Genomic DNA, 14,793 nt, shown 5'->3' with positions numbered 1-14,793 from the left:
GTCATGGAAGACTTTGCTCTTCTCCTTATAAATTGCTGAATTCTCATAGGTTTCATTCCTTAGTTCCTCCAACTCTTGTAATTGGAGCTTTTTATGTCCTCCGGCATCCATAAAATCCATGTTACACCGTTTAAGCGCCCAAAATGCTCGATGTTTAAATTCCATTGGGAGGTGCCACGACAATCCCAAACACTAACCTGTATGGGGACATCCCAATCGGTGTTTTGTATGCTGTGCGGTAAGCCCAGAGAGCATCTTCCAACTTCAAACTCCAGTCCTTCCTATCAGGCCGCACCATCTTCTCCAGGATTGACTTAACCTACCTATTCGACACTTCGGCCTGACCATTCATCTGTGGATGATAGGGAGTAGACACTTTGTGGAGCACGCCATACTTACGAAGCAAAGCAGCAATCGTCTTATTGCAAAAATGGGCGCCTCTGTCACTGACTATAGCTCTCGGCATCCCAAAACGGACAAAAATGTTAGATTTAATAAATTCTGCAACCACTCTCGAATCATTAGTCCGGGTGGTCTTTTCCTCCATCTATGTGGAAACATAATCGACAGCAAGTATAATATATAAGAAATCAAATGACGAAGGAAAATGACCCATGAAATCTATACCCCAAACATCGAAAATCTCAACAAATAATATGGGGGTTTGACTCATTTGGTCTCTACAAGAGATATTCCCTACCCATTGACATTTATCACAAGATTTACAAAATACATACGCATCTTTAAACAGGGTAGGCCAATAAAAATCACTTTTGAACACCTAACGAGCCATTCGCTTTGGACCAAAATGCCCCCCACATGCAAATGAATGACAAAAAGTCAAAATACAATAAAACTCACTGGCACTTACACACCTTCATAGCACTTGATCCGAGCACTGCCTCCACAGGCAATTATTGGGCATATTTTGCACTATTATTCTATCCTAATTTTGGTTACTTATGATACTAAGAATTGAGAATTTGCTCATATTTCATATTTGTGTCAATTGTAGGTGGTTGGTGTTAAAAGTGATCAAAATGACAAATTTCCAGAAGACTCTTTGTTTCTGGCGTGGGCATGCCATGAAACAAAGAGTCTTCTGAAAATTTGTCTCCCGCGATCACTTTTAACACCAACCACCTACAATTGATACAAATATGAAATATGAGCAAATTCTCAATTCTTAGCATCATGAGTAGCCAAAATTATGATAGAATAATAGTACAAAATATACCCAATAATTGCTCTATCAACCTTTATATAAGATATCTAAATCCGCAAATACAAGATCATCCATAATAGCAATTGTAGGAAAATCTGTATTTTTGGGAAGTACAATATTGAGTAATAAAACCGTGTAAATTAGGAGAGATTAGTGGAGAGAAATTCTATATAACTATAACTGTATTAGCTGTAGAGGAGCTAATTTGGTGTAAAATCTTATTCCTAAAATTAAGGATATAATTGTGTATAGTTTCCTAATATACGCTGAAACCTGTTGTATATATTCTTTTGGATCAATGAAATAATTATTCCCCTCATTCATTATTTTCAAGTTGGTATCAGAGCATCTTTGCCTGATTTTTTTTTTTCTGTTTCATTTTTCCTCCTTATTTTTTTACATTATCCCCTGTCCCTTCATCATGTCTGAAATATCATCAGACTCTACCATTAATCCTCAAACTACTGCCTTTTCATCCAAAAACAGAATCGAATCCTTGAAAACTGGGGTTGATTCTCACTCAATTTAGATTACTACCATTCGGCTGAATGAAGATAATTTTCTCCAATGGTCACAAGCAGTCCGGAAGTATATCAGAGGTCGTGGCAAGATGGGGTATTTAACTGGTGAAACAAAGGCTCCAATAAGCACGGATCCTGCTTACGCAACATGGGACGCGGAAAACTCCATGGTAATGACATGGCTTGTAAACTCAATGGAGGAAGATATCAGTTCTAACTACATGTGCTATTCAACGGCACAAGAGTTATGGGAAAATATCAATCAGATGTACTCTGATTTAAGAAATCAGTCCCGAATTTTCGAGTTGACTCTCAAAATTGGAGATCTACGTCAAGGGGAAGATACTGTCACAAAATATTTCAATTCGCTTAAGCGAATATGGCAGGATTTGGATCTCTTCAACAGCTATGAGTGGAAATCAACAGAGGATTTTCAGCATCATAAGAAAACTGTTGAAGACAGTCGAATCATTAAATTTCTGGCAGGGCTAAACGTTGAATTTGATGAAGTTAAAGGGAGAATTATTGGGAGACAGCCTCTTCCTTCATTTGGTGAGGTGTTCTCAGAGGTTAGAAGGGAGGAAAGCAGAAGAAATGTAATGCTGGGAAAGAAGGGTCCTGGAGTTGCTGTTGAAGGATCGGCTTTAGAGGTTGCCTCATCCTTTAAAACATCAACTTATCAGCGTAGAACAGGAGAAAAACCCAGTGAAAAACCACAGGTCTGGTGTGACTATTGTAATAAGCCTCGTCACACTCGTTACACATGTTGGAAACTGCACGGAAAACCTCCAAATTGGAAAAACAAAGGAGGAGAGAAGTCTGGACGAGGAGTTCCTACTGCTAATGAAGCTGATGCTGGCCCTTTCACCAAAGAACAAATGGAGCATCTTCTTATGCTACTGAAATCCAGTTCTACCTCATCTGACTTTCCTAATGCTTCTATGGCTCATACAGGTATTGGATCTAAGGTTCTATTCAATTCTTTTTTGTCTAATTCCTCAACCTTTTCTGCTCCATGGATCATAGATTCTGGAGCCTCAGGCCTTATGACAAATTCATTTAAACTCTTCCAATCATATACACCATGTTCTGGAAATAAAAAGATCAAGGTTGCAGATTGAGGTTTCTCTCCTGTTGCTGGAAAAGGTTCAATACAGACTTCAAAAAATATTAACCTGAAATCTGTTCTTCATGTTCCAAAATTGGCCCGCAATCTTTTATCAGTTAGTAAACTAAAAAAAGATTCTAATTGTTTGGCTATTTTCGATGAATCTCATTGTGTTTTTCAGGACAATAATTCGAGGATGACGATTGGCAGGGCTAGAATGATCAATGGCCTTTACTGTCTTGAGGATAATTCACCTAGAGCTCAAATTGCTCAAGAGTCTAGTAGTAATATTTCTGTATCTGCTTATGAACAAATAATGGTTTGGCATTACAGATTGGGTCATCCTAGTTTTATTTATCTAAAACATTTGTTTCCTTTGCTTTTTAAGAATGTGACCCCCCTGAAACTAAAATGTGAAAGTTGTTTGCTTGCTAAAAGTCAATGAAAATCTTATGTCCCAAGGCCTTATTTACCATCAAAACCATTTTACTTGTTTCACAGTGATGTTTGGGGATCCTCAAGGGTTACTACTGTTTTAGAAAAAAGGTGGTTTGTAACGTTCATAGACGACCATACTTGTCTATGTTGGGTATACTTAATGCATAAGAAGTCAGAAGTAGCTACCATTTTTCAAAATTTCTATAACATGATAGAAAATCAATTTCAAACAAAAGCAAGTATTTTGCAGTCTGATAATGGAACAGAGTATTATAATAGTATCCTTGGAACATTTTATGAAGAAAAAGGGATCTTACATCAGTCTTCTTGCACTGATACCCCCGAACAAAATGGAATTGCCGAGCGTAAAAACAAACATCTGTTGGAAGTTGCTCGTGCCATAATGTTTTATATGAACTTACCAAAATATTTTTGGGGGGATGCTGTTTTAACAGCATCATACCTAATTAATAGGATACCTTCTAAGGTCTTACAATATAGTACTCCTTTAGAGTGCTTTAAAAAAATTTTCCCTGAATCAAGAGTTAATTCAAATTTGCCTTTTAAAATATTTGGATGCACTGCTTATGCGCATATTCCAAAGAAATCTCGGTCCAAATTGGATCCTAGGGCCGAAAAATATGTCTTTGTTGGTTATGCTCCAAATCAAAAAGGGTACAAATTCTTTAATCCTCTCACACGAAAAGTCTTTGTCACTATGGATGCAACTTTTTTGGAAGGTCTTTCTTTCTTTAACAAACCTTTGATTCAGGGGGAGAATTCTTGTGAATCAAATTTTTGGGAAACTGAAGCTTTACCAAATATAATTTTTGAAACAGATAAGGAAACGAAGATCCCTCAATTTGATAGTGCAGAAACTGATATTGGTTTATCAGATATGGAAATATTACAATGAGAGAAAAATTGTTCCAATCTTGAGCCTGTGGTCTACACTAGGAAAAATACTTTTAAAAAGGGTGAAGGTCCATTGATGAGTCCAGCTCCTATTCATGAGAAGTCCTCGAGTGAAGTCTGTCCAAATACATCAGGTAATACTTCACCTTTCTTTTCTTCTGCTGTTCCAGAATCTGACCCAGTTTTAAACCCTATTCTTCCTACTCAAGAATCTGATCTTGATCTTCCCATCGCCATTAGGAAAGGAACCCGTACTTGTACTAGACATCCAATTTCCAAATATGTGTCCTATGATAACCTTTCTCCTAAATATAGAGCCTTTACCACTGAAATTTCAAAACTTGTGATTCCTAGAAACATTAAAGAAGTGTTGGATGATCAGAGCTGGAAATCTGCAGTGTTTGAAGAGATGGAACCATTGAGGAAGAATGATACGTGGGATGTGGTGGAGTTGCCTAGAGAGAAAAGGATTGTTGGGTACAAATGGGTGTTTACAGTTAAAAGCAAAGCAGATGGTACTGTAGAAAGGTACAAGGCCAGATTAGTTGCGAAGGGTTTTACACAAACCCATGGAATAGATTATCAAGAAACATTTGCCCCTGTTGCCAAGATAAATTCTATTCGGGTCCTTTTATCTCTTGCTATTAATGCAAATTGGCCATTGTACCAAGTTGATGTGAAAAATGCCTTTCTTAATGGAGACCTAAAAGAGGAGGTGTTTATGAGTCTTCCTCCAGGTTTTCTAGACAAATATGGTGTTGGAAAAGTTTGCAAACTGAAAAAATCTCTTTATGGACTTAAACAATCACCAAGAGCTTGGTTTGAACGCTTCGGCAAAGCTGTTAAAAAATTTGGTTTCTTACAAAGTCAGGCTGACCATACTTTGTTTTATAGGCATTCAAAAGAAGGTAAAGTTGCAATTTTAATTGTATACGTCGATGACGTTATTTTAACAGGGGATGATTGTGGAGGATTAGAGAATTTGAAGAAGTTTCTGGCCAAGGAATTTGAAATCAAGGACTTGGGAAACTTAAAGTATTTTCTCAGGATGGAGTTTGCACGATCCAAGGAGGGAATTGTTGTAAGTCAAAAGAAGTATGTGCTTGATTTGCTCAAAGAGACATGTATGATGGGATGCAGGCCAGCTGAAACTCCCATGGAGCCAAATTTGAAACTTCAACCAGCTAGTGCAGAGAAAGTAAGAGACAGAGAAAAGTTTCAAAGACTAGTTGGAAGACTTATTTATTTATCACACACTCGACCTGACATAGCATTTCCAGTAAGTATTGTTAGTCAGTTCATGCATTCATCGGGCCCAGGGCACTTTGAAGCAATTCATAGAATCCTAAGGTACCTAAAGGGAACACTTGGCAAAGGTATTTTCTTTAAGGTATGAGGACATCTTCAAGTTGAAGCCTATACCGATGCGGATTGGGCTGGATGTATAACAGATAGAAGATCAACTTCTGGATATTGTACGTATGTGGGTGGTAATTTGGTAACTTGGAGAAGTAAGAAGCAGAATGTTGTGGCAAGGAGCAGTGCAGAAGCAGAGTTCCGGGCTGTTGCTCAAGGTATTTGTGAAGTGATATGGATTAGAAGAATATTACAGGAGTTGAATGTGTCAGAAGTAGTTCCTATGAAATTGTATTGTGACAATAAAGCGGCTATTTCTATTGCTCACAATCCAGTTCTTCATGACCGAACGAAACATGTTGAAGTAGATAAGCACTTCATCAAAGAAAAAATAGAAGGAGGTGTAGTCTGCATGACCTATGTGCCAACTAGAGACCAAGTGGCAGATTTGCTTACAAAGAGTCTTCCCAAAAAACAGTTTGATTTGTTAGTGAGCAAGCTGGTGATGAAAGATACCTTCAAACCAGCTTGAGGGGGAGTGTGGGAAAATCTGTATTTTTGGGAAGTAGAATATTGAGTAATAAAACCGTGTAAATTAGGAGAGATTAGTGGAGAGAAATTCTATATAACTATAACTGTGTATTAGCTGTAGAGGAGCTAATTTGGTGTAAAATCTTATTCCTAGGATTAAGGATATAATTGTGTATAGTTTCCTAATATAGGCTGAAACCTGTTGTATATATTCTTTTGGATCAATGAAATAATTATTCCCCTCATTCATTATTTTCAAGTGCAATTTTGTGTTTTCCAAAATAAAAACAAGATCAAACCTTTTACAATATATAAAATATTCAAATCCTATCATAAAATATCTTATATAGAAGTGCAAAAGACATCCTCTAGCCAAAAGCCATCTCCATCTCCATTACCACCCCCCAAGAGCTATCAAGGTCCACTTCAATGAACTCATCATTAACTGCATAATAACAACAAAAGGATGAGTGAAATCTCACTCAATAAGTAGCGCATGTATCTCATTATTGGCCTGAGCATGTTATATACGTAATATATTTCAAATGTCATTAACTTATACATATAACTTTATAAGAACATGATCACTATAAACATTTCAATGGCATATCATATATCACAAACATAAACGAGCTCAAATCATATGACAACAATTGACCCTAGATATCCAGTTGTTAACTTAACCAGTTAACACAGTTCATAGTGCTAACTACCATATGGTTAACCCATTTCATATTGCAAACTATAACACGGTTAGCTTGTTTCATATACCAACTACATGTGAGGAACTAGTCCCGTCAAAAGTCGCTTATACAAAATCTCAACAAATATAGCATTTCATCTCACAAATGATCATGGCTAGAGTAATAACAAATATCACCAATTATACATGCTCATGCCACTTTAGCAATTAACAAGTAACTTTCAAAAATCATCTTTCAAAAATAAAGGATACATGCACCACTTACCTTGATCCCACATATACCCATGCTAATTCAAGTAATCAGAAAAATGGCTACCCTCCTCACCTAAACATAATAATAAAATACTTAATTACAATCTTAAAGAAACCAAGCTACTCCAAATTATCATAAAAAGGAGTCTAATACTGCCCTTAACTACTAACTCCTAACAAAAGATCATTTCCTCATCAAAGTAGGATATAAAGGTTAACTTTAAAGGGTCATTGACTTTTAAAAAGAAAGAAATAGGGTAAGAGATTATACAGAGTTAAAGCCCTCTGAATCTAATTTCCAATTCAACAAATGGCACCTAAATTCGAGTTTTCTACATCAAATTATGGCCAAAATGCTGAAGTATGTCTGCACAAAATATTCAATCCACCGGAGGAATATAGCCATGAATTTCCAACACGTTTTCAAGCCAAAAACAAGTTCCAAATTCAATAATCAAATTCCATTTTCATATCAAGTCATCTTCCAACCTCCATAGTTGTCAAAATCAACATATTTCAGTCCCAAAGTCATGTAAATACATAAACAATCTTGAAAATGAATTGCTAGCTCAAGTCATTCTTTCCCTTAACATTTCTCCTTTTTATATTGTTGATAGCCCTATACCCGCATGAAAATAGAGACCAAAACAAACTCTATACACCATAGCCATAAAAACTAACCAAGGATTTGAACCAAATACTACCCAATCACCACAATCAAAGAAAAATCAAGATCATTTTCAAGGCTTCAAGAAAATACCTTGGTTAGTTGGCAAAGTAGAATCTCCTAACTCCTCACTCCTTGCTCGTGCTTGATTTGTCAAGAATCCTCTTTGATTGTAAGGAAAAGGAGAGAAATAAGAAAAGGTTTTGTTGGAGAAGGAAGGAAGAAAGGAAATGAAGAAGATGAAGAAATTTTTTGTAATGATGAATAATGAAATCCCACTACCACTTTTATTCTTTCAACTTTCACTTATTAACACATTGGTCACTCAACTTTACATCTTTCACTTGTCACCACAAAATTGTATTTCTTCACACAAAATTCTCTACAAGACACTTGGGTATCACACAAGAAATACCTAATTGTGACTTCTTAGAGGCCTATAAACTCGAAAAGGAGATTCTATGACTGCTAAAACTACAAAGTATATTTGAACACATTTCATTTTGGTTCTTATGGAAAACATTGAATATTGATAAGTTTTCGGCATTTCATGTGGCATGATTTTCCCATTATCGGCATGTGAGAAAAGTGTGCATTTCTTGACCGGAAAATTGATCGAAAATGAGATCTGAGATTAAATGGGTACATTTTTTTTTTAAACCTAAGGATTGTTTTAATTGATTTTAAATGTGAGGGGCTAAAAGAATTTGTTTCAAAATTGTGATGGACCATTTTGGCAATTTTCCCTTTTGAAAATCCAAAAAAAAATGTCAAATTTGGTTTAATTACCAATAAAAACATCAATATTAGTGCAAGTAACCCTTATTGCCAAAAGATACAAATTAATGATTGAAGTAGTTGGTCCCACGAGCAATGCAGGATACCACTCACACCAAAAGATATCGTACGGTCACAATCAAAACACATTCTAACATTGACAACAGTGATACCGCAAGATTCCCTACACCCGCGCGCGCACTACCAGAATTTGGTTGGGTTACGGCAACGACCACTTTTTCACTTTTTCAAATCAATGAACAAAGTGAATTTGAAGGCGTACGTCCAAAGAGCAGAACAAGAACAAGAAAGAAGGAAGACAGAGTTGATCAGGTAACTGTGTCCTTTCTCATGTTAATAGTCACTCAACTACACATATTGTTAGCAGTTAACTTTGACTCAGTTTTTAATTATTCAGAAATAATTCATGCAATGCTTTTACTTTCTTTTTTGTTGGTAGTGGTACTTTAGCCAAAAATACCAGGATGCTAGTTCTTGATGATACTACAAACAATAAGAACCATAATTCTCGGAACTTTGTATTAACAAGAATAATACAAAGTTCCAAGTAATCTCGGTACTATTGTTCTTGTTGATAAGGTGGTCCAAAATACCACAAGAATATATATAAAGAGCTACTCCAAATATTTTTGTTATATTAAGAACATTTTTTGTTGTTTTCTTTTCATCTCCTTGTTTCTTTTTATAAAGATGGGAGCGTTAGTTGGTACAATTGTTCTCCAAAAACTTTATACTTGATTTTTTTTTTATTTTTTTAAAAATTTTTGATGAGGATACAGATGATAGATTACAAAGAATTACAAATCTATCTTTGTGACGTTTTGATATGTTTTTCATGTGGAATTCTGTACTTGCTTCCCGTCCAGTGTCTCTAGGATTGCGGGATTGTTGTTGTGAGAAAAGAAAGGGAAGGGAAGGAGAGGAAAGAAACAAAATAGTATATGGCCTTCCCCATTCCAGACAGGGTGAAGAGGCTGTGGGATGAGTGGAATCTTCGTGCTGCTGTTCTCATCAGTCTCTTCTTTCAAGTGGTATTGATATGCTGTGCAGCATCACGAAAGCGAACAAAAGACAAGATACTGACTGCTGCAATATGGTTAGTTTATCTGCTTGCTGATTGGTTTGCGGCTTTTGCCGTTGGACTCATCTCTAACGGTCAAAGCAATGATTGTCCTGAGAGTTTTAGAGTGAATGAAGGTCTTGCTGCATTTTGGGCTCCATTTTTATTGTTACATCTTGGTGGTCCTGATGACATTACCGCCTTCTCGCTTGAAGACAACGAGTTGTGGATACGGCATCTGCTTGGGCTTGTCATTCAGCTTCTTGCTGTTCTTTATGTCTTTTCACAATCCATTCCTAATGTGCTCTCAGTTCCCACAATGCTCTTGTTTTTTGCTGGAAGTATTAAATATGCTGAGCGAACTCGCGCTCTATATTCAGCTTGCTTGGGTAATTTTAAAGCTTCTATGCTTCCAATGCCAGATGCTGGACCAAACTATGCTCAGCTTATGGAGGAGTACTCATCAAAAGAAGCTGCTGATGTTCCAGTTGAGATTGAAATAGTGAAGGAACATGAGAGTGGCACTCAGATTTCTTCAACACCAGATGAAGAGAATTTGACTACTGAAGAAATCAATGATCTAGATGTTTTGCAGAATGGGTATGAATTATTTTACACTTTCAGGGGGCTGATTGTTGACCATATGTTTAGCTTTCATGAGCGCAATAAGAGCAGAAAATTCTTCTTCCAAAGGTCTGCCGTTGATGCTTTCAGAGTAATGGAGGTGGAGCTCAATTTTATGTATGACACTCTCTACACTAAGATGGCTGTGGTACACTATAATGTAGGCTATCTTTTCCGCTTGATCTGCTCTGTACTTATAGTGCTTTCTTTTGAGCGCTTTGCATCGCATCATAAACTCAAGATCAACCATTTTGATGTTGCTGTTACCTACATATTGCTTTTGGGTGCTGTTGTCTTAGATTTTGTGGCTTTCGTTAAGCTTGTCTTCTCTGACTGGACCATAGTTTTGGTTAAGAATCTGACAGTTAAATCAATGGTACATGCAGTCCTTAAAAAGCTGTCATTCGCCAAAAGGTGGTCTAATAGCATCTCACAACATAACTTGATCAATTTCTGCCTACATCAGCGCTGGAGATGGCTAGATATTGCAGCTGAAACCACTGGACTCAAGGAAGTCCTTGATGAAATGAAATACAAGGAGAACATTATCATTCAGGAAGATTTGAAGATATTCATCTTTAATGAGCTCAAGGTCAAAGCTAGCAAAGCAAAAACCACTAAAGTTGCTAAAGAAGTATACTCCGCTAGAGGTGATTGGGCTCTGTTAGATTACACCAGTCACTACCCATATCCCACCATTTCATCTAGTGTAAGTGAGGAGGTTGAATACGATGAGAGCCTGTTGCTGTGGCATGTTGCCACTGAGCTCTGCTATTCCACGAGTCCTGATGATGCCAATCCTAATCGCAAGTTTTGTAAGCTTATATCTGATTATATATTGTATCTTTTGGTTATGCGGCCTACTATGATGTCTGCAGTTGCTGGTATTGGACAGATTCGATTTCAGGATACGTGTGAAGAAGCTAAGAAGTTCTTCAGCAGGTGGAAATCAGAACTAAAATCCCCGGTCTTATCAGCCTTGGATATGTGTTCAAAATTGATCGTCTGCCACACAGCCAGGAATACATCTCCTGAAATAGAATCAAGCTCGGCAAGCCGGCATAAAGATGCATGTGAAAAGTTACTTAATGTAAATACTGTCGTTAAACCCATCGAAGTGAAGGGTGATAGAAGTAAATCACTATTGTTTGATGGCTGCAGGCTTGCAAAGGATTTGAAAAAGTTGAAGGATGACAAGAGGTGGGAAATAATGAGTAAAGTGTGGGTGGAACTGTTGTCTTATGCTGCCAGTCACTGCCGAGTATATGCTCATGCTCAGCAGCTCAGTAAAGGCGGTGAGCTCATAACTTTTGTTTGGATACTGATGGCTCATTTTGGATTAGGAGAACAATTCCGGATTGAGGCTGGACACGCAAGAGCAAAACTGATTATCAGAAAATAGCAGCTACATACCTGGAAAAGCCCAGTGACCATTTCCATCCTTGCTGCTAAAGGAAACAGAGTTCTCCAATCTAGATTGTTTTCTGCACTTTGGTGAGTGTTGTACTTCTGGAAAAGAATGCCCTCATCCATCCGTTTTGAGTTACAATTTCAGACTCACAAGTCATGCTAAAGTTCCTCGTACTCGTTGTAAGCACTATTCTAGATACGTCTTATGTCTTCTTTGGCTTTGGCAACCTCAGATTAAGTGAGCACTACGTGAAGCAATTTCATTGTTTTTCATGAGCATTAGGATCTGTGTTCAAATACGTTGCCCGTAGAAGAGATCTGCTTTTCTTTTTCTGTCTGAAGAATGAAATGAACTTCATGACAAAAGAATGACAAGCTAGATGACAAATTATTAAACGTGGAGAAAGAACAGCAGGATGAAGATTATCTCCCCAACCAAATATCTTGTGAAATAGATGACAAGAGTAATTTGCATCCCTCTTGTGAAGCAGTCACCTCAATTTTTCTTTCTCCATTTGTAGCCAAAACTAAGATTCAACATGAAACTTAGAATCTTTCAGGTAACGTCAGTCCTTTTCCTAGCTTCATTTTAGCTGAAGACAGGAAGTAACCTAGAAATGGACTAAAAAGAAGGTTTCTCTGACCTTGAAAAGCAATAAACAAACTATGGAGGCTTCTAAATGGCTTTTAATTCTTCCTTTTCTTCTTCTTTGTCGATTATTCTTTGCATATGTTTTTTAATTTATGTTATTGTCCATTCATTAGAGAGTGCAGAACCAAATACAGGACATGGTAATTGTAATGCTAATGGTACAAAGTCAGATTTTCTTGATCTTTCCAGGCTGGTACGATCAAATTGGCCACATTCGGTCAGGAAAATTAAATCATTACTGTTACGGGGAAAAAAAGGTTTCAGCTAACAACTTCACATAATAAAATGCAGAAATATTGGATTCTAAATGCTGATCTGATACGAAACTTTGGTGATGTTCTCAATTTTTCAAATCAGAGCACTCTACTCGTCATATTCACGTTTTGGCAATGTGAGAAAAACTTCTGATAGATGAGTTTTCTCCATTTTCTTGAATGGGCTGCAAATTGTCACCAAAACTTTTCTGGAATCCTGCGCACAAGTACTCCAGCAGATTCATCATCCAACATCACGAAGTACTAACTAACGAGTGAACACTTTAAAAACCAAGCAAAGACAAAAGACAAAATAAGTTTTCATTGCTTAGAGACAAACATCACAGAAATTTACATTGATGGCTGCATGGAACTTTGAACATCCAATCGAAGATAGACCAGAAGTGAGAACTCAGTTTCATGCATTCCGATTATAACGCATGCAAGCATCTAAGATGAAGTGCCTTCAGAACCACAGAAACAAAGTAGACTTACTATCCAGCCATCAACATGCGTTTTGCTTGTGATGTTTGATTTGTTCTGGTATTATCGTTGCTAAAGTCCTGGCAGCTAAGGGAAGGCCAATGCATTTTTTGCTGATTTCCTCCTTCATTGTTGGAGTGATGTCATTTATGTTAAAATTTCCATCTTCACAGACAACATCAGAAAACAATGACCAGCAGAACTCTTGTCCAAGCAGAGTATCAATTCGAATCAAGTTCTCTGAACCTATTAGTTCTTTAGCAACACCCATTCGCCTAGTAGTGACAATGATTCTCCCACCACTGTCTTTTGGTAAAGCATGAGATATCCGGTCCCCAAATGCGTCGCCTTTTGGCTTCTCAGAACATAAATCTGCATACCAGTCATTGACATGCCAGACTTCATCCAACACAATTAGATACCTCTTGCCCATTAACCGATGGTAAAGCTTCTGAGTGAGCTTGGGAATGTCAACATAGGTAGTCATCATTTCCGAGACATCGCAACCAGCCTGCTCCAGCATTTTCCTCAATATCTTCACTCTCAAGTCCACGCTCACTGGTTCATCATGAAGGGTATCAGATAAAGAAACCCAAATCCTCGGTGAGAACATCCTCCTCACAGGCAAATTATCAAACACCTTCCGTGCAAGAGCCGTTTTCCCAGATCCCCCGACCCCCACTATTCCAATCCCCCTTAAAACACTTCTAGCATCATTTTCACTTCCCTCAACTATAAATTCCTTGATTTTTTCAACAGCTGAATCCAATCCTTTAAACCCACCTGAAATATCCCCTTCATCATCATCATAAGCATTATCTTCATCACCATCATCATCATCATCATCATCTGACGAGGAGGATGAATCTGCACTACCTATCTGCTCTGAATCTAAAACTTCATTCAGCTTCTTGTCCAGTTCATTGGAAACTTCATTGAGCTTCTTGTCTAAATCATCCAACCGTTGGTTCATTTGCCTAATGAACCAAAAATGCTTGAATTTCAAGAGACAATTCTCGGCCGCGACTGCCCCACGATGCTGTTGGGCGAAAACGCGGCACTCTGAGAGTGCAGAGATGAGGTCATAAAGCAACTCCCGGACATCAAAATCCCCAGAAGAAGTAGCACGGGCTATTTTGCTAGTAGTATTGGCATTGAAATACTTGGATTTGATGCGGGTCTCTGCATCTCGAAAGCGAGAGATGCAGGAAACTCTGCTGAGATCTTTTTCTGCTTCTTCAAGAAGGGCAGAGTACTTGTTCAGGAGATAATGGGATACTTCTCCAAATTTCAGGGATCCCATGTTCGGTTTGCAAATCTCACAAGTCAGAAATCAGAATCGATGAAAACACGAAAGTAGAATAGAATTCAGATGGAAGGAAAATTGACGGGACGAATGCCTCGATGGCAAATGGTAATGGAAATTCACTTTTTTTTTTTTTTGGGTTATTGACGTTCTTCTTTTTTACGTGCTTTAGCCAAGAGAATGTTGGGTCACTTGGGTGATATTACAAAATTTTTCTTTATATTACAAAAAATATTTACGTGCCATTAATGTTGCATTTCATCGTATTGAATAGGGCCGGTTACGGTTCAGGCTTTTAGCAATGTCAAACTAGACCGGAAATCGGACTTGAACTGGACCGGCAATTTGTCGAATCAAAATCAAAATTGGATTTTGGAAATTAGAGTTGAAATTATAATTGTGACTAGAGGTGCAGGTTTAGATTCACCAAAAACTTGAACTAAAATCGAAATCGATAGTTTAGAACTTATTCAAACTGTCTAAAAAAATA

At 37.4% G+C, this 14,793-nt stretch overlaps 3 protein-coding genes and 1 long non-coding RNA gene across 8 annotated transcripts; 2 read left to right on the top strand and 2 right to left on the bottom strand.

Annotated features, from left to right (window-relative positions):
• The first annotated feature begins 1,835 nt into the window (after positions 1–1,835).
• On the top strand, positions 1,836–4,208 carry LOC140015733 (uncharacterized). Its single transcript, XM_072068551.1, has 3 exons — positions 1,836–2,714; positions 3,036–3,173; positions 4,065–4,208. The coding sequence occupies exons 1-3, from the start codon at positions 1,836–1,838 to the stop codon at positions 4,206–4,208; spliced, it is 1,161 nt and encodes a 386-aa protein (XP_071924652.1).
• A 2,252-nt stretch (positions 4,209–6,460) lies between these two features.
• LOC140021187 (uncharacterized) lies at positions 6,461–7,953 on the bottom strand. Its single transcript, XR_011825112.1, has 3 exons — positions 7,810–7,953; positions 7,063–7,122; positions 6,461–6,539 (listed from the first exon to the last, which is right to left on the bottom strand). It is a non-coding gene; the product is annotated as an uncharacterized lncRNA (long non-coding RNA).
• A 723-nt stretch (positions 7,954–8,676) lies between these two features.
• On the top strand, positions 8,677–12,084 carry LOC113698894 (uncharacterized). 4 transcript variants are annotated; one of them, XM_072052628.1, is made up of 3 exons: positions 8,677–8,826; positions 9,381–10,174; positions 10,268–12,084. In XM_072052628.1, the coding sequence occupies exons 2-3, from the start codon at positions 9,456–9,458 to the stop codon at positions 11,598–11,600; spliced, it is 2,052 nt and encodes a 683-aa protein (XP_071908729.1). In that variant the 5' UTR covers positions 8,677–8,826; positions 9,381–9,455; the 3' UTR covers positions 11,601–12,084. The 4 variants fall into 4 exon arrangements, with proteins under 4 accessions (XP_071908729.1, XP_071908737.1, XP_027074660.2 ...); XM_072052636.1 differs by having other exon boundaries at positions 9,381–10,358; positions 10,665–12,084; XM_027218859.2 differs by having other exon boundaries at positions 9,381–11,267; positions 11,360–11,597.
• A 297-nt stretch (positions 12,085–12,381) lies between these two features.
• Positions 12,382–14,501, bottom strand: LOC113698910 (probable disease resistance protein At5g45440). 2 transcript variants are annotated; one of them, XR_003450325.2, is made up of 2 exons: positions 12,870–14,501; positions 12,382–12,731 (listed from the first exon to the last, which is right to left on the bottom strand). XR_003450325.2 is itself a non-coding variant. In XM_027218869.2 (2 exons), the coding sequence occupies exon 1, from the start codon at positions 14,298–14,300 to the stop codon at positions 13,020–13,022; it is 1,281 nt and encodes a 426-aa protein (XP_027074670.1). In that variant the 5' UTR covers positions 14,301–14,501; the 3' UTR covers positions 12,382–12,731; positions 13,010–13,019. The 2 variants fall into 2 exon arrangements, 1 of the variants encoding a protein (XP_027074670.1); XM_027218869.2 differs by having other exon boundaries at positions 13,010–14,501.
• Between the last annotated feature and the right edge of the window lie 292 nt (positions 14,502–14,793).

The sequence above is a fragment of the Coffea arabica genome, chromosome 1e (genome assembly GCF_036785885.1).
Source record: "Coffea arabica cultivar ET-39 chromosome 1e, Coffea Arabica ET-39 HiFi, whole genome shotgun sequence".
NCBI lineage: Eukaryota > Viridiplantae > Streptophyta > Magnoliopsida > Gentianales > Rubiaceae > Coffea > Coffea arabica.
Note: the sequence above shows the minus strand (reverse complement) of the source record. Positions and strands in the feature narration are given on the sequence as shown.